General features: G+C 36.8%; 1 protein-coding gene across 2 annotated transcripts in view; it reads left to right on the top strand.

Annotated features, from left to right (window-relative positions):
- GULP1 (GULP PTB domain containing engulfment adaptor 1) overlaps positions 1-23,853 on the top strand; it is a 157,598-nt gene that overhangs the window by 55,785 nt on the left and 77,960 nt on the right. For both annotated transcript variants that reach the window (XM_082312126.1, XM_082312125.1), the window contains exon 3: positions 18,396-18,486. In XM_082312126.1, the coding sequence (XP_082168252.1) occupies positions 18,459-18,486 (28 nt within the window). In that variant the 5' untranslated portion in view covers positions 18,396-18,458. The remainder of the gene's footprint in view (positions 1-18,395; positions 18,487-23,853) is intronic.

A 23,853-nucleotide genomic window follows, 5' to 3' on the forward strand; every position in this document is an offset into this window, starting at 1 on the left:
GGAATTTAAAGACAAAGCTGGTTTTATGTGCAAAGTCCTTCAAGAACATTGAATCCTTGGGCTTTTAAAAGTGTGTGTTGTTTTAGCATCCATCACTTACTGACTAAATGAAGAAAGTAGCATTGCAAAGTTACAGCAGAAATTACATGGAAAATGCATAGACTCGCACACAGAAATCTTTAGGGTCAGGATTAATTATTGGCATTATCAGAATCAGATGTAGACCAGTGATGGGATCTAACAACTCCATAATGGTGAACGTGTTCTAATTTCACTGTAGTGAAGTTAAAAGAAATGTTTCAACTCCCTATGTTGTTTTGCAGAGGGTTAAAATTTATTTTTACTGCAGCAGTAATGTACTGCAGTAGTAAATGGTAGGAGGTTCTAGCATGCATGACCTGGTTCAGCTGGATAACACTATTGATTTTATTTTATTTTTTTTTCAGTGCCCCTGCTTTAGTTAAAATTAACTTCATTTTCTGATTCTTGATTAGCTCAGTGGTAAGTTGTCATTACAGCATTCGACTCCCTAAGGACATGATCTATAAGGCAGATTTTTCCAGTGGAGGGTCATGATTCAGCTAATTCACACATAATTTAAACAGCAGTTGGCCTAATACCCTGAAGTGGAATTTGAGATACTTGGAAGTCCAAGAGTGTAATACCATAAATGAGTGTTTTTGTTAAGTACTCTTTAGAGACCTGCAGGAGGGGCCAGTGGGACACGTAATGCCCCTTGTGTTTTTTTCAATAGGCATGTGAAGTTAAAATCTCAAGGAAGATTAAGAAAGCAGTTGCACTTAATGCAGAATTGCCATTTAACATTTCATTGGAAAAGCTTTGTTTCATCAAAGTTGCCATAATATTTGTTTGCCCAGACTCTGTATCTGGATTTATATTTTAATGGCCTGTTCAAATAAATGAGCATAATAAAAACGTCTTCATGCATTCATTTAGAGCAAGCTAATGAACTCTGACTTTTGCATTTCCTTGTTTTACATTGCTTGTAAGTTTAGTACTGAGCTACATTTAGTTGCTTAAAGTAATTTTTATAAGATACAGGGAATTTGTCTCCATGTTAGCATCTAAATGGTTTTGTCAAGCAGAGCTGGTGTCTCAGAATGCTGTATAGAGGTGGCGAATTGAGGATAAACGAATTGGGTTCATGTCTTTCCTGACTATTTTTGGCGCAGCCCCTTTGCAGATGAAGTGTGACTGTCACTTCACCCAAGAAAAGATCGTTATTTACTGAAAGATTTTCTGTGTACGTTAATGCTGTGATTTCCAGTTCAATACCACAGTACAAGCCAGTGTGGAACTTGACAGAGACGGTCCTGCTCTTCTTCCACTTTCTAGTGCTTATTGTCAGCCCTTTTTGTTGGCACGTCATAGGAGAAAACTTCAACACAGTGTTTTGGTTTTGTTGGTGTTTTTTGGTTTGGGGTGGCTTTTTTTTTTCCTTTCCCCTGCCCACTTCCCTGACAGAGTTGGCTATGCAGGAGTGCTTGTGCCCGTGCAGGAGAAGGGCAGCGTAAGTGGGAGTAAGTGTTTGGGGATAGAAGGCAGTGAGGAGCGCAACCGCTCCAAGAGTGCGTTAAATCAAATGTAAAACTATTTACAGGACTAATGATAGCGTAACATTAGAGCTAAATGTGTTTGAATGGCTATGTTTCTGTGAAGCGGTTTTCAGCAAGCTAGATAGCGAGTAGTAAAAGTGCATTAGTAAAGTTTCTGAAAGAATCAGAAGCTACTGTCTAGATTGTTTTATAAGTAGCTGTACTTTAATGTAAGTCAAAAATGTACAAAACATTATCTCATAGGGTGATAACTAAGTTGATGGGTCATGGTTTGGATCTTTATGTTTTAATAAGTAATAATAACCACATGTAACTAACAAATGTATACATTTAAAAGATTTTTTTTCCCTTAAAACAATTAAACCCATTTTTGTAGTTGTATGGTGTTCTGAGTGTGAGTAAAGTATACTAAGATGGTGTTCAAATAGGAGGGCGGAGTTATGTACACAATCTGGATTTTGAAAATTCTTCCTGTATATCTTTAAGCCTACAAGAAATGCAGTGAAATGTAGTCTTAATTGCAAGGTGTTTGCCTGATTGGGATTGGGGGGGGGGAGGAGCTTATGTGTTGATTTTCCTGATTCAAAAGTGGATCCTGTTTTTAGGAGACATAAGAGGTTTCAGTGTACCAGTAAAAATCTGTGTGCTCGGTATTGTTGACCATGGTCTGCTTATTTAAAGCTCCGGTTCTGTCCTTCCCTATTTCTGCCAAGCTGCCACCATACCTCCCGTCTGTCTGCTCCTGGATCTCTGCTTCCCCTTCCAAACAGCTAGACTGGTTTTATCACTGCTTTTTCTTGGTTCCCTATATTGCCTGTGGTACTGGCAAGGAGCCAACCAAGGCTGGAGCCAAGTGATTCAAAATGTAAAATTGCTTCCAGGTCTGTTTCAAGGTATTACCTTGAGCTTCTTACAATCACCTATATTACAGGCTTCCTGCCATTTGGGAGAGAGTCACTCCTTTTTAGGGGGCCATTAAACTTTTGAAAGTTTGCAGGTGGTGAAGATTCCACCACATTTCTAATTAAATTCTTCTTTATAGGCAATTATCCTTTTTTAACCTGCTTCTAGGTTGCATTATTTTTATTTTTAGTTCAGCATTAGGCTTTAGCATCTCAAAGTCAAGCAGTTATGTAATTTTAAAACTTCTTGCAGTGTTATTAAAATAAGTGGGTGCATTGCAGTGCCTTTTTGGCATAATGTTTAAAGTCAGACTCTAATTACCCCTTAGTTTAAGGTATGTTTGAGACATGTAATACTAGCTGCTTTATCCCTGTTAATTTAAATACCCATAAGAACTGAGGACTTGCCTATAGAAGAAAGAGGTTCATTAGTACCAAGATCTGCTCTGTCATTCAGAAGTGTCAGCAGCCAGGGAACCTACTTGATGCAGCTGATGAAGTTCTTTGATGCTCCGCTGCATCAGTGCTCCAGTCTTTACAATGTGCTGTAATCTAACAGAATAGCCTGGTTGACTTTATGCACGACACAAGGAATGAAATGGTGTCTCAACCACTCTTCAGCATGACAGGTGGAGATAGGTGTGTCTTAACTCGTTTCCAAAAAGGCTATCAACAGCCTGAATACACGTAATCTGTGTTTAAAAAAAGCAAACAAATAAAAACTGAATGGATTTTGTTCTTGCATTTATGATTCTTCCCAGTCACCTGCCCCAAACCACAAATATTGCTTGAACTGTGTTTGGAAGAAATCCCCATGTCTGTAGTTTGCCCATTCACTATCTAAATGCTTAGTTGGGTTAATGATGTTCTGCTGTCGAAATTTCTCCGTAAAACTACTTGCTTCCTTTCTTTACTTACCTACAAAAAAATGTGACATCTAGCCTTATTAGGAATACATAATGGCTATCCCATTCTGCATTTATAGAGGTATACTTTTCACTATGAGTAAACAGATGAATCAAAGTATCAGAGGTCAACTCAAATGGTTTTGAGACAACTCTCTAGTATGGTTTATTCTTTGTAGTAGAGATGTAGACAGAGAAGTTACACAGCCCTCCTCTATCTAACCCTCAATCCTGTTTTTAAATGGAAGTCTGTTCTTTCCATACTTTTGAGTCATGATAAAGCATTAAATTAAAAACCAGTCAATCCATCTGTGGTAAGCAGCTCAGTGGGTTTGCACAGCAGATATTTAGTTGTTAGGTATTTTTTTTATCTGACACCTGTTACATGACATGTGAAACTGAAAAAGACTTCATTCTAAATGTCCAAATGCAATCTGTTGCCACTTCTTATTTTCATTTATAAATGACTTTATTTTTAAGATCTCTCTCCCTAAAGTTAACATTCCTAACAAGTATGAAGGATTTTGTATTTTTTGTGTGTCCTCTTGGAGTGAAAAGATCAACTGCAATATTTTTTTGGCTGTTCTTGAGACAGGGAAAGAATTACATTTCACATCTCAATGGCTACGGATTTAGCATGAAAACGTAATATTCTTATTAACAATCAAGGTACCGTATTGTAATTCATGTTGTATTTTATTTTCTCATTGTTTATGTATTTGGATTTATATTTATAAATCACTGCCTGTAATTCAGTTCCAGAACTGGAAAACTTTTAGATTTGTTAATCTAAGTTATGAGGCTGTTTGATTCTGGCCTTTTACAGACAGAAGTACCATAACTAAATTAGAAAAAGTTAATAATAACATAAATATAAAATTAGTAAAGTGCCTCCTCCCCCCCCCATTTGGATTACTTCCTTTTTGTAATAAGTTGCTGCTTCCTTTTCATCCTCACCTTTAACTGTGTTGTACCACGGAACTGGGAAGACTGGAGCTACCCAAAGTGTATTCAAGGTCCTAGGGGTATTATAAGCGATGTTTCCATAGTTCTCTAACCTTATTTCCTGATTCTCTTAACTTTTTTGGTAATTGGGACACTTTCACTTGCTCCTGGAATGGAAGTACAAAGACCAACTAGGCTTACAAATGTTTGAAAAACAATGTGAGCAAAGATGTTGCTTTGCCTAAATATTGTCTAGACTGTAAATGACAGCCTCATTCATAATATTTTGAGGGGTTTTATGTAAGTCTCTGACAGCTCAACTTGATACATGATTTAGGGGCTGATAAAAACTTACCTAATTGGCTCACTAGACATGTATAAAATTTAAAACACCTCTTTTGCATTTTTAAGTGACTATGGAATTTAAGATGGAGACAAAAAAATCCAAACAAAAGAGATTTCTGAATAAATGTAATTGAATCTTGCTAGATTTAAATCAAAATCTACTTTAACAGACAAGAACACTTAAATTTTGGTCTATTTAAAAAAAAAAAATCAAATTAAAGAAAATCAGACCTGGATAGCCAAACAGGTCATGTTTCAATGATGCAGAATAACAGAAAATAAAGGCCCGCTGTATTACTATTTTTAACACTGGAGTGTTTTTTTTAAAAATTATTAATGTCCTCCTATGAAGTTTGTAGCCTCTAAAATAAAAGTGTTTTTAAGAAACTTCAAAAAATTAGAAACATAAAGATTAACTTACCATATTTTAAATTCATTTTTTAACTTCTGCTGATCTGGGGTTCATGGTTGTGTGGTGGTAAGTAGGGATTCTCTCACAGGTCCTCTTCCATATGCTGCCTTCATCCCTTCCTCTTCAAGAATGTTTTATTTTTCTGGATGATTTTAATCCTTTTTGCAGACTTACTGCCCTGAAAGTAACTCTCAGGCATGTCCATTATCATGTGTTTACTCTGCCATACTGGGACATTAATATGTAAGACTCTTAAAAAGCGTATATGCCTGACTGCCCCTCTGCCTTTGGCAGTAGTCATGTCAGCAGCTCAGGGCTGAGGTGGCAGCCCTAAGGGGTGGGTGCCGTTATAGGATGATCTATGAAGAGTACTCTGTTACCTTTGAATAAATGACACAGCTCAGTGCTTTGCAATTTTTTATCTCTAAGGCACTATGTATTTTGTGAATTGCCATTCACACACTCTTTCAACAGATTCCTGAACAACAATGTTCATCTAAAACTGCCAGTCTTAAGACTTTTAGTTTATTCCTCCCTTCCACTGAGTTGTTCAAAATTAAAACTTGCATCTGAATATTCTTCTACACCTCTGATTGTTTTACTTTGTGGGCGTTCTCTACAAAACACTGAGCATGTTTCCAGGTCTTTGGTTCCCAGCACCTGATTCTGTGCGTTTTTTTTAATATATGCTTTTAAATATGGTCTCTCCAGTGTGTTCTATCCTTACTGTGAAATGGTGGGAGAAGTGTGTTCTCCTGAGTATCAGTTTCTGTATCTTTGCTCTCCCATCTATAAAATGTAACTCTGACCTATGAAGTTGGCAAGCCCTTATTATGTGATTAAAGAAGGTGTCAAATACTATGATAATGGCAGCTATATGGATATTTAAGAAGAACAGATAGCCAAGCAAGGTGATTTCCTAGTAATTCAATTGCCATTGAGCTTAGACAAATGATTTACTGCAGTTTAGTGAATTTCTGTTAATCAGATAAGCCCTGTTAATTGTGCATATATGGCTTATGACAAGTACAGGATAAAACACAGTGTTTTAACCTTGAGTGAAGGTGGTAATTTGTTAGTGTTTCAACTCGGCTGCATGACTTAAAAAAGCAAATTTAAAGGCAAGTTTATATTTCTTTATTTCTTTGGTTTGGGGAGTTGTGGATCTCGTTGCTCCTAAAAATACCCCAGACTGATAATGTGATAAAGCTGACTTTGTGCTTGGAAATATCACAAAATTGTATTGTCGTACAGCTTGGACTGTGCTAAAGTCTAACATAGAGTTTAGTGGTGGATATCGCAAAGCATTTGAGCTATGTTCTTGGCCTTTACAGTGATATTTTGCGCTCAAATTCTGGTGCTACAGGGTAGGTATCTTTTCAACAGCAGAAATGCAGCTTATTAATTCTTGCTGAAGAGGAAGATGCAGAGTTCTCTGATGGCTAGTAGTCTATTGAATAAAGCTAATTCTCAAAATTGACTGTTTTGACAGGGGTAAGATAGCAATGTTGGCTAGCAACTTTCCATTTATCTCTGATGAAGTTCTATACAATCTGGTTACTGACTTTTTGAGTTAGAAAAAGTGCCATTTTGAAACTGGTACAACACAGATAAGTAAAAAGAAGTATCAAAGGGTGGTTCTTTGTATGGGTAAAAAAAAATAATCATTTTTACTTTGGGATGAAAAGCGCAGATCTTCTAATGCAGTGAACTATCAATTTAATAATTTTGATCAACATTTTGTAAGGGAGTAGTCACAAAACAGACAAATCAATAGATGTAAATGTCACAAGTGAGGTTGTTCATCACCCTGAGCAAAGCAAAGATTTGGTTTCACGTGAATGAATCTATTCAGTGCTGGAGACTGTGGACACAATGCCAGAATGCAGATGTATTAAAAAAAAAAAAAAAAATCAGATCTCTTTAATGTGAGTTGTGGGGTAGAGTTGAAAGTGATATGTGGAGGAGAATTCGTGGTAAAAATGCTTACCTCATGCAGACCACCCTAGGGAAGATGCATAGGAAAGTTTTACTGGTTTTGTGTGCATTTTTCCCTTTTGCTTTAACCGGGGGGGGGGGGGGGGGGGAACAACAAACAAATGTGAAAAGCAAATACTATCCTTTGGATGGGAAGCTATGTAACAGTGCAGACCTTTATTTGTACCAGGCATTTAGACCAGTCCTGCAAGATCTTAAGACTGCAAACATTTTAAATAATACAGTGGCAAAGTATTTGAAGACAAGATCTCCCCTTAGTATCATGAAATAGCAATAAAAAGACAAAAAACCCAAAGTCACTATACTGAATGCAAATAGCAACAAATAGCTGAAGAAAATAGTATGGTAAGTGTGTGATTATTTCCTAAATCAGATAGTTGAGCAGAATTCAAGGTGTGATGGTGAATTGCTCCTCCTTTTATTCCAGGCAGTTGAAGGAGAAACTCCTTGGATATAGATTACTTAAATGAAAAGTAAGAGTATAATTTGGCAAAGAACTTGCTCAAGCGAACTATCCTATATTCATCAGAGCAGCAGCAAGACGCATGAGAGGCCAACAATATCAAAAGGGTTTATTAAGCTTGGATGGCCAGCTAGGACCATTTGAAAGAATACCTACTGCTGTGAAGGATCCCAAAAGCATAGTGAGGAGAATGAGCTCACTGTAGAGCTTCCCTAGAATCCATGGTGAGTGCCACAAATGTGTACAAAGTTAGTGACTCACAGTATTACCACGGGCACAGTAATCCTTACCTTGGGAGAGTGGGGGAACAGGTAGGGGTGTCATCCATCCCCTTTTCTTGATCTTAGCTATGTTATTGGTCATAACATGAGGAATGGGGCCATAAAATTCGTGGAAGTTGGCACCCTGTCTTGTTTGTAGTTCCACTTTTTTATTCCTTTCTGCTTTGAAACCTCCACTTAGCTATCAGTTAATGAAATAGCAGTGAGTTTTTCTGTTTGAAAAGTTATTTTCTGGTTCTGTAGCAATGTTATGCTCCCTGTAAATTAAAGAGGAACTATTAAGCTTGCTGTAAAAATTTTTCAAGAAAATATCTTCATTTTAATGTGCTGAATAACTGCTAGAAAATATCTTCAGTTTAGAGAAATCCTTAAGCAGTGAAACTCAGAAGTCCTGGGTTTTACTGCAGCTGTCAAATTCTTTCAGTGACATTGGGCGGCCATGTATTGTCTCTCTGTCTTAATTTATGCATCTACAAGATGGAACGATAATAATCTCATAGGAGTACTTGTAAACTTTACTTAATGTCAATGGGTGCTTCTACATCCTTTGTTGAAAGATTTCATAAACACTAAGTAGCATTATGGGAGAGGAAGCAGCTTCCCCAGTATTAACAAGCAACTACCTTCCTTTGTTGTACCAGTTTTAGCTCCAGCATTTTTGTCAAAAGAAAAGAAATAATAATTTCGCTTATTAGTTTTGACTTCCCCCCCCCCCCCCCCCCCCGGGGAAGGGGGCATGGAGTTGGCTTATGAAACTCTCCAGAGAATTTGAAGGAAATTCAGGGGTTGGTTCATTTGTTTTAGTTTAAGATTACTTTCAAATCACATTTTTCATTCTGGCTGCTTATTAAGTCTTGCTGTTTGGTTATGTATATGTATTGTAAATTAAGACTGCAAAATACATTTTGTTTCCCATTGGCTTGATTCCAATGATGTTTTAAAAGTTAATAGCTACTAACTGGTGTAGACTCTAGTTTGGGTGTTAAAGCCATTTAGATTTCAGTGGCAGCATGTTGAGGTTTTACTACTTGAAAAGAATTCTTATACTGTGAGTTTCAGCAATATTCTTCTTCTGAAGGAGCCACAAAGCGTGAAGAATATTTTAATTTGGCTCCTATAGTAGTTATGCTCTTATCTTGTTGCTTCTGATTTCAATAGAGTTTTAAAACATTGGTGGTATTAATACTTCTTAAGCTTTCTTTAAGAAGTCAGAGTCTGGTTATGATAAAGGACAGTTTCTGGAAGGTTCAACACACAGAACTAAACCTTTTTTGAAAAGTATCACTGACTTGTGACCAGCAAGGTGTGCTTTTGAAAATCCAGTTAGAAGAGACACACATTCTTGGATGAAATAGAAAGGTGAGACTAATTTTGCGCAGTCAGTCATAAAGTTTGAGTTTTGCTCATAGTCATAAACAAAGTCAAGAAAAAGGAGCATAGAGGTTTGGCAGAGTGATTGGGAACTTCTGTCCACAAATACACTGTAGTACTTAATGGAAGTTAATTGGAGCAGGGACTGGAATCGTGTCTTCCCAGTCACAAGTAGCCAGTACCATTCTGTGTGTGATGTGATGAATGTTTGAGTCTAAACTTGTTGGTCTATCATGCTTTTAAAAACTTACACATTCTCCTTAGTCCCAACTGTGTTAGAAGATACAGAGCACTCCTATCCAGAAAAACTGAGGAAATTTGTCTTGCTAGTTTGGAAGTTCTATTATGTAGTAGTCTATATCTCAGTAATTTCCACAAAATTACTCTAGGATGGATCACGTACCGAAATCTTGAAATAAGATTCGTAATAACCGTAGTAGTGTGAAAAACCGAAATGTTTCTCCTTAATACACATTATAATGAACTACTTGAACACATACCTGATCTACAAGACAGAGATGAGGAGATAAATTTGTCGTAAATATTATTTTGTCAGTTTTGTATCTATGCTTTTAACTTCATATCACATCCTTGTCAAAATGCTATGATTATTCAGAATGTATTCAGAAGGGCTAAAGAAGATAAGCTAAAGGAATGTAATATGAGAATGCCTAAAAACCAGTATAATCTAGTTTTCAAGATACTCTGAGATTGATTTAGTAGAAGTGACAAAATGGATATTGCCAACTTTTCTCAATTTTGAAAACTGTTGCAATCACTTAATAAAGCCCGTCTCATCTGTATAAATACAACTTAATGCTGTCCTTGAGGCTAACCAATTAAAGCAAAGATTTTGAATATATTAACGTTAATGAGAAATCTATTGACTTTATTAGTAAGGGATTGTGTTCGGTATCATGGATTTTAAAAGTCTTTGTGAAGTGAATGACACTTTTTTACCTTTTGTTAAATGAATGACACTTGTATGTCATTGTTTCAGAAGTATGTAATATGTTAATAAATTGGCTATGAGAGAATCAGTTGTTAGAAATGTGTATGGCAGTGGTTTTGGTTTTTTTTCAAGATGTGACCTTTAGCACTAGTAGGGAAGTGATCACAGGAATTGGACTGTAAAAGATAAGAAAGCAGGTGTATATACACCCTGCATAGCAGTTTGTACGCCTAGAATTTGTACAGGGTTCTGGTTCTCCTTTGAGGGAGAATTGTGGAACACGGGTCCTCAAATTAATTAAGATATAGAAGTACGGACTTGAAGTCCTGCAGATAAATAGGTTTAAATAATGATATCATCTTTTTCTTTTTCCTCCTTTTGACATAACTTTTTAGCATGTACTTTTTTTAGCATTTACATTTCCATAAGATGACAATCTCTGTTAATTTTGAATTGATCTTTTACACTAAAAAAAAACCCAAACCCAAAAAACCAACAACAACAAAAAAACGAAAAAGCTTTTACAATTTAAAAAAAACCCCAAAGTATAACTTCAGAGAGTTACAAACCCATTTGTAGTGTCAGAGTTCAGTGCTCTTTGAGAAAGGGTGATTATTTCTGTCATTTTGCGTTTATAATAAATTGGAGCGAGCCTGTTGACCTCCCGGAGAGAGGACTGCAGCAGAGAAAACAGCTGATGTGTACTGCAAAGTCCGTACAGGAGCAAAGATAATACAGGGATTGGGGCGGGGGGGGGAGATGCAGGCACATTTCTCCTCACTCTTCTCTTGCTGGTTGTTGCCTGGTACCTATCCAGAAATTTTCTGGTTGCCTCTGTCTAAACAGACATCTGGGTTTTTCACTTCCCTTAATCATCTTTTGAATATCAGTAATCAGCTTTTGAACTTCCATTAAGTTTAATGCACGTTGAGGGAAGCACGTAGAGTGGTCTTATGGGACCTGTTGAGCATGTGTGCTCAATGGTATGTCCAATGCACTTTTCAAGTTTGGCCAAATATACTTTGGTAGAGTAGTAAAATGGTACCTTTTATTAAGCTGTTGTATCTCTACAATGAATCTGCTAAATGTGATGAGCTTTTCATTGTAAGCGGAACTAAATGAAGTTATCTCTAAAACTGTTGTGCTTTATTGCCTTTTCTGTCAGTGGCACTTTTTACAACGCGATTGTGAAAATGCAATTAATACAATAAATATAACCTTAAAAAATTCAGAAGGTTAACAAGAATTTGCTATTGTTTGGAAACGCGAAGATTTCAAATACTTTTTTTCTTTCTCCCCACCTCCCACCCCCTGCCCAAAGAAAATACAATGGAGGGTTTGAATTGCTAGTAATTAAATAAATAGCTTCTCTAGATTGTGTATGGAGCAATCAGCTCTTCCAGAGGAGAAAGGATGATGTCAACATAGAAGTAACCATATTCAGTGTCAGGACATATCTTTCCTTTTAATGGTACATATCCATTCAAGCAAGGACTGTGTCTAAAGTTTTGGAGAAATACTTGTACTGCGAGTCAAAAAGCTCAAGTGTCCAGTATCCCTTCTACCAGAACTGTTTTATTTTTAAGAGCTGTTCTATGTTTACCTCTTTGTAGTGGACCCCATCGCTGAATGCCGCTCCATTGCTGTTAAAACACTAACAAAGCTCCCCAAGCTCTCCATCATCCAGCTGAAAGTGGTGGGACAGGCAAAAACGTTTAGATTCCATCTAGATGATCAAATGGCTAATGGGATGTCAAATACAGACCTTCTTGTCTGCAAGTGAGCAAGATGTTTGCCATCTGTCTGTCTTTTGGATGCAGATGAAAGTGCCTGAGTTCTTTGAGAGAGAACATGTATAAAGCCTTTCTACTGGCTCTAAGCATCTGACGTTTGTAAGTTCTTGTACACCAGAGAAAAACATTAGGCTGACACAACTGAAATCCTTCACCATGTTTCACTAGACACTGACGCCTGTGGATGTGAGGAAAAAGGACACTTCTCTTGTATCTTGTTTTGATTATTCTATCATAGTGAAGAAAATTAAGAGTATCATTTTTTCTTGCAAAATATAACAAGTTTGGGAAGAAGGGAATATTCCTGTTTTTAAAATCACTCATTTGTTTGTACAGTATAAACTTTAGTTCATTCTGTGAGTAATGTACTCTACTAATACATATCAGCATAATGATTCATAAGCATAATACAAAATAATTGTTTACAAAAATATGTTGAAAATGGCAATATTTTTAAAATATCTTTGCTAATCCTGTAAAAGCCAGATCTAGAGAACTGTTTTTGTGAAACAAGTGAATTTTGTATTTCTCTGTTTTTTCTTAAGATTGTGCCATTAGCAGCTTGCCTGAGGATTTATTGGTGCTTGCAGCAGTTTTAAACACATTTTCTTCAGAGTTCTACTTCAATAGTGAAATTTATTCTTGTTATTTTTCTTGATGTTGATATTTCTTGTTCTTGTAAAACAAAAGTTGGTAGTAACTTTGCCTAAGGGGTTGATTTTGCTGTCGGATGTCTCAGTGATATCCCCTTGTCACCTGTTACTCATATGAATTTTCCTCTTTCCTGTTGAAAGGAGCAGGTTATTTTTAGGAAATGGGAGAGTAAAAAGCCACTACCCAAACTTTTTGGAAACTGGTATGAAATGCATGAGTTCCATGGAGATTTTCTGGTTCCTGGCCTCTGTTCGATGTTGATATTTATAGCAAAACATTACTGTCTGCTTGTCCTCAGAGCTTCTGTGAATACTCCTCTAGCTTTGACAGATCTATGGTATGAGAAATGCTTTACCTGTGGTCTGAAAGACTTCTTGCTGTGGGGGGAAAAACACTTGTCGCAATGGTAGTAGGCTTATACTTGGTTGAGAGAGGAGAAAAAAAAATAGTGCATGTGTGATTCTTCTGTACCTCCCAGCTGGTATCAGGAGCTTGGGGAGAACAGGGGCTGTGACTGGAGGAATGTTTGTTGTTGTTGGTTTGGGTTTTTTTGTTTTTTTGTTTTTTTGTTTTTTTTTTTAGCCCTCAGATTACGGTGTTCCTGCCCATCTCTTTCACAGAAGGAGAGTGAGCATACTGGAAGGTGAGGTGTATTTTAAGGCTGTGGTTTCCAGCTGTTTTGGTATTTGCCAGACCAGTTCTGTCTTCTCTTCACTCGTACTCGGTGAGCCCTGGTGACACCTCTGGTCACTTCACTCTCATGCCTCCCTCGCTGCAAGCTCTAGGCCCAGCACCAGAGTTGTTGTTTGAACTCTGCCCCAGTGAGAGTATTATCATCTTAACAGCAAGGTATACTTTGGTAGCGGGGAAATGAGAGCGTTAGAAGACCAATTCTTGACCACTTCACCCCCTACTCTGCACATGGGAAAAATTACAAGAATTAACCTTGGACTTGTGCAGATTTGCCTCCAGGCAGAAAGTATGCCTACCACTTGATTCTGGCTAATGAATGTTTTTGAAAATACTGAGATTAATAAAACTTTTAAAGTAAATCTTCCCAGTAACTTAATGCTCCCCTTTACATTCCATTTGTGCTTCTGTGCTATTATAAAGCTCAAGCACAGGCTAAGATCTTCAGTTGGCAGAAAGTTGTCAATTTTGGTGAAGACCATAGAGCTGTGCTGTTTTTAAGGAAGAGAGATTATTCCTGCAAGTTTTTATAGTGCTAAATTTCATTTAAATGCTGTTGTTGCTTATAGTCCTATAGACTATTCTGTTATCACTTACAAATGTAAAGGACACAAATAATTTCATAACCGTGAATGGAACTGCTTGCTTCCCAAACATTACAAAAGACTGCATGTGACTGTAGGTTCAGGGTCTGCACTGAATTTTGTTCATTGACTTGCCAACATCTTTTTCTTACAGTTTTACTGTTTCAGAGGAGAAAGGGTTGTGGCAAGTTAGTGTTTCAGCTACTTGTCATACAAAAGGAAGGGGGAGTACGTTGTGATACGATGTTTATTTGTTTTTGTGTATCACTTCATATAGTCAAAATAGTCTTTTACTATTATAATTTTTTCCTTCATTATGTCACATGTCATATCAGGACAATATTTTCATGGTATTTTGCTCTAGTTCAGAAAGAGAATTTTAAAGCTGTTACAATATTCCAAAGTTTCTCATCTTACCTTCAGAAGTAGCTTTATAAGCCTGTTTCATTGCAAGTCAATGAATCACACATTCCTGTGTGCTGCAGCTCTTTTGAAAACAGGGTTTGAGACATTTTGTGCTTCATTCTTTAAGAAATGTTATCCAATATGCTTTGAAAGGCTGAGGTCTGAGAGGGGAAAGAGGCTGAATCTTCAGGTCTTCTGAAGCTAAATTTGGCTTCATATGGAAACTGTGTGTGTTTGAGAGGGAAGGGAGATTTGACTTTTTTTTTTTAAGGGAGTTGATGGGTGCAAGTTGGGGGTTTTACAGAGGTTTTGTTGGAGGAGTTATTTGTGGAATGAGAAAGAGGTACACAAAAAAAAGGGTTCAGCCCAGATAATTGTTATAGCCTGTGCCATTCACAGGGACTGTCTGGGGAGGGAACCCCAAATAAATCCTGAGGAATGCCCAGTTTTTAAGAGGAAATGAAAAACAAATGAGGCCATTGCACTGGTGGTTTGTTTCATCCCCTTCCTAAGTAACCCCCTCTCTTGGCTTGTCTGACACAGATCTAAATTTAGAAAACATATCAAAACACAACATTTATGAAGGAGCCCGCAGGCATTTAAAGATGTCTGTGTGGAAGCTTCGGTGGTGTTTCAGCAGCCGGGGAGGGCTGCGGTTGCTTGTGCTGGAGGCTGGAAGGCTGCCACGCTTCTTCCTTTGTTCGGCTTCCTTTGCTGCATAAAGCATAGAAGACAGCAACCATTATTGCTAGTGTTAAAAAGTAATTACGGAGGTGACAATTTGAGCTTCAAATTTTACAACCCTTGCACTCACCAGTCCAACAGCCTGCAAACACTGCAGTCACCAAATCCACTAGTTTCCTTGCACCCCCTGCCATTTTGCAGTTTCCTCCTCACTGTGAGAAGCACCTTGCCATGAAAAGTAAGGGGTTAATAACAGTGAAGACAAAGGGAAAAGGAGATGAAGGTGTTTGCTTTCCACTGTTACTGTTTAAAGTTTGATATGGCAGCTTAAATACTCAACTTCCCATGCCACATGCCCGTGTTGCTGTTCAGACTGACAACGTCACATGTGTCCCCTGCCCAGGATGTTTGGTTGTTACTTATATTTTTATTATTGTGAGTTTAATAAAATTATTTTCTAAGCCTTTTCTCTCCCTTTTCTTTCTGTCTCTCTTTTCCCTGTGCCCCAAAAGAAATAACCTGATATAACCTAAAATTTCCCTAGTTTGTACCTGTCAGAACTTTTCATATTTTGTCAATTAGTCATCTTGTGAAATCATATGCAGGTTTGTATTTCCTAGTAGGGTTTGGTTTCTGAACAAAGCTAAAGAGAACTCCTAGGAGTAAGGTGGAGAAACATTCTTTACATAGGTGTGTCTTCCTAAGTGATGAGTAATGAAATTGTTTGGTCCACATTCCTGTTCCTTAATGCCTCGGATTGTTACAACCGCTTTACCCTTTCTAAACAAGTGGTTTCAGAGGAAGGACTCTCCCTTTCTGCACAGGGCTCCCTGTACCATAACGGGATTTTCTGACTTACCTTCTTTTTGACTTCATTACAAGCTTTTAACAGACTGTTTTGCCACTCAGTTTCTTCCAGTGGCTTTGTGTGTTGAGCATTGTCAGAAACAAAATCATATTCTACCAGAAAACCTGTCTAGCATCTGTGATCAGAGAACAGCTTGCTTGCTCCTAATAGTTTTCTTTGTTTATCTGTTTGAATATTGTAGGCAAAGATATCACAGATACATCTAACCATAACTTTGCTCTTCTCCTGTTCAAAACCTTACCAGTGCTGCTTATGACAGTCTGATATCACCCTCTTGCCCCAAACCCAACTGAGGAATTTGAAATCAGCCCTGTGGTGTTTGTTTGGGTTTTTTTAATAGCAAAATTTTATGGGGCATTTAACCATCTGCTTTTTCTGCATCTGAGAGGTTGATGAAGTTGTTCATATTAGAATTTGAGGGAATTTTAAAAGCAGTTACATGTAGCTAATTGTGTTTCTTTCCCTGTTTAATAACATTTTCTGTGATAAGTGGAAGTACACTGATTAAGTGTTTTAATAGCAGTTGTTGCCTAAGCTATTTCCACATTTTCTGCTATTGATGTTTTGTTGGAATTGAAATTATGAATTTTGGCAAAATACTGTCCATTTTTAGGTAAGTAATCAATAAATTTTGGCTTTTATTGGTATAGATTACTTTAATGGTAATATGTCCTTGTTCATAAGGAAAAAACATATTATATTTCCCAATTTTTGAAAAAAAAAAAAAAAGCAACAATTAAGAACTTAATTGCATCTTAGGACATTTGCTGGGCAAATATATGCAACCTTGTAATAGTTAATGCTCCTGTCAGGTATAACAGTTAAAGTACTTAGTTACGCTCTGTTTTAAACAAAATACTTGAATGGTGATCTCTAGAAATATGGCCAGCTGACAGCCTCACGATGTGCGTGCATAGTCTTTATTTAGGAAATCCTATACTCAGTAAGCCATCTCAGATACGTTACTTATAGACTCTTGGATGAGATCAGGAATACACAATTTAAAAAAAAAAAAAGGGGGGGGGGGTCTGAAAAAGGAGATGCTATCTCCTCCCATCATGGAGGAGAACTGAAGTGATTGGTCTAGTGCTGTGGAAGACAACTGCCAGAGGTATATAAGAGGGAAAGCATACTCTTTTTACTCAAAACTGCTTTCTTCACTGACTGTAATGGTTCATGAACAAGGTGAATATCCTGAACAAAGTTCTGCCATTGCTTATATATCCTAAGCATATATACTAGGCTGCCTGTGTTCCCTGTGAAAGTAAACCTCTAAGCTAAACACATTTGTCGTTTGCTTGAAAAGCTGAAATTCTGATGTTCTTCATGGCTTGTTACTTGATTTAAACTGAATTGATTGTCATCATGTACACTGTTGAAAGCCCTACTCTGTGCCTTCTCCGCAAAGACAACTACTTGCATGTTAGCAGCTTTTGGTGAAACTCCCTCAGGGGTGAGCTATTACTTACTGGAATTACTCCAGTAACGCCATTGCCCATTCCACTGCTGCTGCTGAAATCATTTGTAGGACTTCAGAGCCCTTACAGGTGTTTGCTGGCTTTGCTGACCGCCGTGTATCCACAGCTTTCTGTGCAACACTGCTGATAGGGAAGGCGGCCAGTGGGAATGGTTGTGGGTGTATGTAAGGCTTCTGCAGTTTTGCTGTCAAGAACTACTGTGTAGTGTACCAAATGCATTGTTTCTTGACTTTGTATCAAGATAACTACACGGAAAGTATATCCTGCTACCTTTGCTTATTTCATTGCATCCTCCCTTCCTAAATACTCAGTAAAATCTGTAAAACACAAATGATCTGGTACATGTACTTTAAAGAGCAAATGTTGGTTGGTTGCACGTCTAGGGTACTACACTGTGGTTTAGGTAAACAGGGATTATTCCTTCATTCTCACAGGACTGTATGGAAGAGAAGTCCTACCACATCAGTGACTATTTGAAAATAAAACGGAGATGTGTTTTAGCTGTAATTACCCACATGTTCTAATCTGAAAAATATCAACTGTCTACATGGAAATTGCACTGACAGAAGGCAATTTTTTCGGTATTGAGTCCATGGGTGAAGAGGAGTCTTTAGACTGTGATTTTTTTTAAATTTTTTGCTTTTTCAGTGTCAAGCCCAAGTGAAGATGAAAGCATAGCTTGAAATAATCTGACAGCCTAAATGACACAAAACAGGGCAGTGCAAAAGTGAACTGAATGTTTTTATGGAGACTTGTAGTCAGCATTCATTTTCAAGCTTTCTTTCCAACCTATTTATGTGTAGTATTTGTCCGTATAACACCATCTGCTCTGTGTCTCTGAAATCTCAGTGAGAAGAGCTTCACAGAAAGCTTTAAAATGTCTTTCTGTATTAAGTTCCACTGGGCATTCGAACATAAATCTTCTCAATTCTGTAATTTCTTCCTTAGCAAAGCACATCTCCCTTTTATTTCTCTGAATTATTTCAGAATTCTTAAAACCATTTGCATTGTCTTTAATATGAAGACAGTGGGCTAACTTCAAATATAGTAATGGACTTTTCTGTTTTCTTATGTGTGGTGTTCTGCAGGTTAAAGTGGGGGGAAAAAAAACCCAAACCCTGAAACATCGTTGACCAGATAGATTTTTCAACATGAATCGTGCTTTTAGCAGGAAGAAAGGTAAGTAACTTAGTTTATGTTCCACGGGAGACATAAATATCCTGTATAAATTCTTTAGACTATCAAGAATTATACAAGGAACTACTTATGAATAATTGCACCTAATTAACTAGGTAGAAACGGGCAGCCTTCTATAAGATGTACAGAGCAAAGCATTCTCAATTGATAGAGATAGAGCTTTCTGGATTGTAAGGCTTATGTTGAATTTCATAATATTTTCTTTATTGAGGGGGAGTGTGTATATATAAAATACACACACTTTTTTTCCCCCCCCTCTGCCCACACCAAAGAATGTGCTGGAGGGTTTTAGAACTTCTAAAGAGTTAGTGACTTCTGTATTTATTATATGTATTCATTGGGTTCTTATTCTTGGAGAAGCTATTTTAGAAAACTGTGTTTAATATACTTGAAATATCTCATGCAGCAGAATATCTCTTAGCTTTAAGAAGCTATTCTGAATTTGTAGCAATCTGAAATGGTATGCTTTCCAAAAGAATATCAAACCAATAAATATTCAGTTATGTATGCTGCTCTTCTGGCTTGCTTTTTCTCTTTTCATGGTCTGTTTATGATGAAACATAAGTTTTTAGACGGAGCATTAGAGATGCAGCTTTTTTTGCTGACTGCTTTGTTGCTATTTTCCCCATTGATTTGTAATGTAAAAAATACTCAGTAGGTCTAATTTCATTATTTTTCATGTTTTCTTCTAAAGATCCTTAAGTGTGATACACACTGAGCTAGCGCCCCTGCTTTAATAACTAGGTGTAAACTCAACTAGAGTACGTTTAAATGTTTTGTTTATGTAGCAAGAATTCCTGCTTTGGTATCAATATCAAAGCTGGAAATAAAAGGAATCTGCCATACCTTCTGCCAACACAAAATGATAGCATCATTGCATTCTTCCATGTCTAGTTCATTTATTTGTTAAAGCCAGATGAATCAAATAACATAAGTAGTCCAGAATATCAGCAGATGTAGCTTGATTGCAAAAGGAAGATACACTTATTCACAAAGGTTACAAAACCTGATGAAAGATCATTTGATACCCCAGTAGCATGATGGATGCTGAGGAAATAAGCTAAAATCCATAGCCCATGCTCCTCTTAAGCACTGATGTATTTTCTTGGGTAGATATTTGTAACACCTCTATCGAGATCTGTACCTACCTGCTTAATCTGAGATCTGCTTAATAGTGTTGCCTAGCTTCTTCCAAACAATTTGAGAGACTGTTTCAATATTCTTTAATTGTGGATTGATTTATCACAGCTGGGAAAGAAGCTTGGGTTTTGTAGATTTTTGTTTTGTGTAGCTGACCATATAATTTTTTCCTTTTCTCTTATGACTTCTGATAATATTTGAAACTTGGCTTGCCATGTTTCAGAAACAGACCAGTTATCTTTTATGAGATATTTCCTCAGTGTTTTGACTTGCACCAAATGCTCTTTCACTAATTCTCATTGCCTTTGCCTGTGTCCGCATCTTGCCTTTATGGTCAAATTGTGAAGTTGTATCCTCAGGTATCTGGGATGATTTGAGGGGTCTGGATTCATTCCTTTCTGTTTTCACTACTTCTTTGTAAGAAAATGCTTACTGACCTCACCTGAATTCTTGGAATTTCAGTGTATTCAAGGGCATTTGCTTTGTTGTTCGGTTGATTTTTGTGTGCTATTCTCTTTACCCCAACAAGAAAAAAGTATCATAAAAGAAGCTGTCAGGCACAATTAAGTGCAATTATTGTGGATTCTTAAAAATTATTCACAACTTGAGCAACCAGAAGAATTAAATACTGACATCCATTTATTTTACTCATGGTAATGCACACAACATTTCCATTCTCATATCCTAGGAAAAACACAAATTTCAATTAAACAGTTGTCAAGAATAAGTGAAAATTACATATTTTTCATGCCAGTTGAAGTTCAGAAAAGCTTGGCTGTGTCCATGTTCACGTCTAATAACTTCATTTAAGAGCAGGTTCAAGCGGATTCAATTGCTGAACTTCCTTTATTGTATTTCCTGCTTCTACTCCCAGACCTCAGATACACAATTTCCATGCCTGTGTTTGCTGGGGTTGTTTGTGGATGTCTTTTTTTCACAAGGGTGTGGATATTTTAAGGAGTTAAGTACGTGAGTGCTGTGACTTTCCTAGCACTTCTCTCTGAATCCAAATTAGTCTCCTGGTGGCTGTGCTGCTAGGGTTTGTGCTAATTAAAAGTTTGCATCAGTCTGTTACCTTGGAGCTGCACAAACAGTCTCAAATATATATATATATATATAGGATTGTTAGGGGAATTTAAACAGATGTAAGTGGTACTTTCACAGTAGCCAAAGGTTATCTGAACTGTGCAGGCTTACAGAATAAGTGTCCTCTAATTCTCATTGCTACGATCAGTCTATACCAGCCTTTCAATACAAAGCATATACAGAACGTAGTAACTAATGCCATAGCTCCTTATCTTCTTGAGTCAGGTAAGCTGATGACTAGAATGACTCAGACTGTGCGGTACTCACTGAAAAGCTCGGTTCTTACTCCATCACCTGATTCAAACAGCAGAACTTCCCTTTTAAGTGCAAGTACTCAGTGCAACTTTATTTTTGGGGGCCATGATTTGAGAACGAAACAGCCGCTTCCACTGACAAGGTGTGTGCTGAGTGCTCTGACCTTAAAAACAGCTGGTACAGTCATTGCCTGTTTGACTCCCAGAGATTTTGCACAAACCAGAACTTCTAACCTGGACATTTTACGTTTGTATTTCAGTTGTATTTATTTTTATTGGCTGATAGTAATTTTAATTGAAGGCTTAATTGATGTGCTTAAATCTCCAATTGAATATGAATAAAATTAAGCTGTTCATCTTTCATCCTAATAATGACAATGAAAAATACAAGAAAACGTGAAGTTTAAGCAAATTCCGCTTGTGTCAGGAAGTACTTGCACAAGCAATCCTAAATAAATGGAATCTTTTTGCAGTCCCAAGTTGTAATATCTATTCTCATCAATTAGCCATGAGCTTGTATGACAGGAAACAAACTTTATGAAATAATAATGACAAAGAAAAGATAATTTTCAGTTTAAAGCTGATACCAGCACCTGCTGAAGTTGCATGTTTTAATGTGAAAAAAGTACTATCTGTTCAAAATAAAATAACCTTTTTGTTGACTTCAGTAGAAGTTGGTTGGACTAGCAGTTACGTATGCTATGGAGAAAATACTGTGTTGTAGCAATATTATATGACTGTACAAACCGTACAAAAATATATATTCTGTTTTCCATTGATCAAGGGGTGCAATATTCTGTTGAAGTAGTTTTTATAGATTATCCTTTTTTTTAAGGATCTATTTCCTTCTCCCACAAAAACAAATTCAAGAACAATGTTATATATGTTCTTGCTGTTTTGTTATTATGACAAAGCTTGTGAAAACATTTATGCATCTGTCACAGGATCAGGAGCTTGCTTTTGTATGTGATCCACGTTTGGGTCATGGTTTCTGAAGAGTCCTCTTAATTTTTCCTTTAAAGTCAGGCGTGGTAGCATGCTCACTTTGAAATGTTGTAGTATGAAAAGTCTGTAGTGCAGATCGAAGTCTGTTTAATCTTGAAATATGTTTGCGTCTTGATAATTTCAGTCTGTCTTTTAAGTAGTGTAGGAATATTAATGTAATTCTCCTGTAAGAGATCTTTCTATATGCTATGCTTTTGTGTAAATTTTTCTCATTATTAGTGTATTGGTATCTAAACTGAATTACCTGTTTGTCCTTAATTTATATGTGATTGTGTGTACAGGTAATGCGCATACATAAAACAGAAAGCATTAATTATAGGGTTTATGGTGTGGTTATTTTTTTTAGTGAATGGAGGTGCCTCGCCCAGATGAGTTTGGCACATTTTATTGATCCTGTGGCCTTCCATTCAAAGCGATTAGTTTAAGAACTGGTGTGTATAAGTAAACAAAAATTAACTAGTATTTGTTGGCTTTTGCCTCATCAGAAATGTGAAAGAAAACTACTGTTCCTCCTAGACAGAGGCATTTCTAAATATGAAATGACTGTAATCCAAACCTTCTGGCAGTAAGAGAGTGAAACTTTTTGAGTGTTTCAATGTAGTGCTAAAAATGTAGGTACGTGTGTCTACTTTGGGCTAAATTTAGTACTGAATTACAATGTGTGAAATCCAGTGGACTTCAGTGAGGTTGTGGAGGGTGTAAATCACAGCTGAATTTACTTTATTCTTTATTACACCCCAGTGGTCCTCCTTCATCCCAGAATGAATGTCAGCCTTAGTTTACATGTGACACAAAATACAATGCCAAAGCTGCTGTTGTATGCAGGAATCTGAATTTTCTGATGTTTTTTTTCCATATGATAGCAGTTCATAAGGTTGGTAATTGGTGCCACGTTATCAGCTCATGGGATGTAGATGGTATTCATAATACTAAATGGAATATATTGAAGTAATAGCCTGTCATAAATAATAAGTTTCAGCAATAACTTTTTGTACAATGGCTTTTTATGAGTCTCATTTATGAAAGTGTAGACAGATGCATTTAATGGGCAGGGTCTGACATATAAAAAAATGTAATCAAAGGTTATAGGATGCTCCTTCATGTGAATGGACTGGCTATAATATGATTTTTATTTTCATTGTAAACTTATGCTGCATTCCAGAGATGACAAATGTTTTATTTTATATTTCTTTCTCTGAATGAGTAGACAACAAGTGAAGCCCCAAAAGGGCGAAGGGGATAAGTATAGTCCTAAAGCAAATACTTTCATTCTGTCAGAATGTATTTCTCATCAGTGATTTAAACAAATGGCCTATTGTGTGCTGCACTTCCACATTAAAAATAATGATAAAAAACATAAAGAGTAAATACTTATATACTTTAAAGGCATATAAGTAGTCACAATCTTCCTCATTGTGGTTTTCAGATATTCTTGTGATTGCACTTTGTGCTTTCATAAAAGCACTCATTACTGTCCAGGAAATAAACAAAACTAGGTCTAAATCTCCTCCTCTGCCCCCACCCCAAAAAAGCTGCTGATGGATGTTTGTAGGATTTTTTTTTAAATAAGAAATTTTTCAAGAGCAAAGTTTTGGAGGAAAAAAGGGTGCTTTTTTTTGTATACCAAATCTTTCTGTATTCAGTTAGCTCACTTGACACAAAAATCAGTTATCTTAACATTTTTGTAATACCTCCACAAAGAGGTTTTGTGTGTTCCAAATACTGCTCCTTGGGCTTCGAAACATGGGGTCATGTGGAAAACCAATATTCAGTGACAAAGTCCCTTTTTTGGATTGGTTACTGAATATGTTTTTTTAAGTATCGTTTGTACTATTATATTGTTCTCATTAGGCTATGGAGGTAC

The sequence above is a fragment of the Platalea leucorodia genome (assembly GCF_965183815.1).
Source record: "Platalea leucorodia genome assembly, chromosome: 5".
Lineage (NCBI taxonomy): Eukaryota > Metazoa > Chordata > Aves > Pelecaniformes > Threskiornithidae > Platalea > Platalea leucorodia.